The sequence below is a fragment of the Haliaeetus leucocephalus genome, unplaced genomic scaffold, assembly GCF_000737465.1.
Source record: "Haliaeetus leucocephalus isolate CR32 unplaced genomic scaffold, Haliaeetus_leucocephalus-4.0 Scaffold144, whole genome shotgun sequence".
Taxonomy (NCBI): domain Eukaryota; kingdom Metazoa; phylum Chordata; class Aves; order Accipitriformes; family Accipitridae; genus Haliaeetus; species Haliaeetus leucocephalus.
This window is the reverse complement of record NW_010972580.1, coordinates 2,369,979-2,370,809: the sequence shown is the minus strand read 5'-3', so window position 1 is coordinate 2,370,809 and position 831 is coordinate 2,369,979. Positions and strand designations below refer to the sequence as shown.

At 67.1% G+C, this 831-nt stretch overlaps 1 protein-coding gene across 1 annotated transcript in view; it reads right to left on the bottom strand.

Annotated features, from left to right (window-relative positions):
* KCNH6 (potassium voltage-gated channel, subfamily H (eag-related), member 6) overlaps positions 1-728 on the bottom strand; it is a 33,696-nt gene extending 32,968 nt beyond the window's left edge. Inside the window, exon 1 of the mRNA XM_010561367.1 lies at positions 653-728. Coding sequence (XP_010559669.1) covers positions 653-728 — 76 coding nt within the window. The remainder of the gene's footprint in view (positions 1-652) is intronic.
* Positions 729-831: the final 103 nt, after the last annotated feature.

Sequence of the window (831 nt, the reverse complement as noted above, 5' to 3'; positions counted from 1 at the left end):
GCCCCCGCCCCCGGGGGGCCCCACACAGACGCCCCCCCCCCCCCCGGCCCCCACCCAACCGCACGCAAACCCCAGCGCTCCCCGATGCGCACGAACCCTTCGCTATATTTGACACGAAAACCGGCCCCAAAAATTCATATAAAGGGATTACTCCGAGCAACAGCAAATGGCAACATTTCACCAGGGACGGCTGCCTCGGAGCAGCGCAGAGTTGAAGGCAAACAGGCAGCCCGCCCGTCTGTGCTGGCGTCCAGCCCTCTCCCCCAAATCTGCCAACCCAGACCCCCTCCCTGTCACCCCGGGGACCCCCTCCCAGCCCAGGGACTGCGGGGGGGCTGCGGTGTCTCCAGCTCCCCGGGGACCACCGGCCTGGGACCGCTCGTCCCCCTTGTGTCACCCTGTCTATAAATACCCGCGGGGACACTGCTTGGCTGTCGCCCACCCCTCTCCCCGGGAGGGCACGGGGGGGGGGGGCCTTCATTTCCCCGGGGACACCCTGTGGGTGGCCCCACTCTGCCCTCCCCCTTGTCCCCCCCCAAAAAAAACTCTGCTCCCCGCTATGCCCCGAAGTGGGGGGGCCGCCCGCAGCCGCAGGGGGGGGAGGAATTTGGGAGGGAGGGGGTGAGAGCAGGGCCGGGGGTGCGGTACTCACTTTGCCCTTCAAATTTGCGGATGATGGTATCCAGGTAGGTGTTTTGGGGGGCCACATGGCCCCGGCGTACCGGCATGGTTCCCCCGTCCTGAGCGCTCCCGGGAGCGGTAGAACTTCTTCTGGCGGGGGCGGTGGGGAAAAACGATTCAATCCCGGGAGCTCTCGGGTCCTTTCACCCG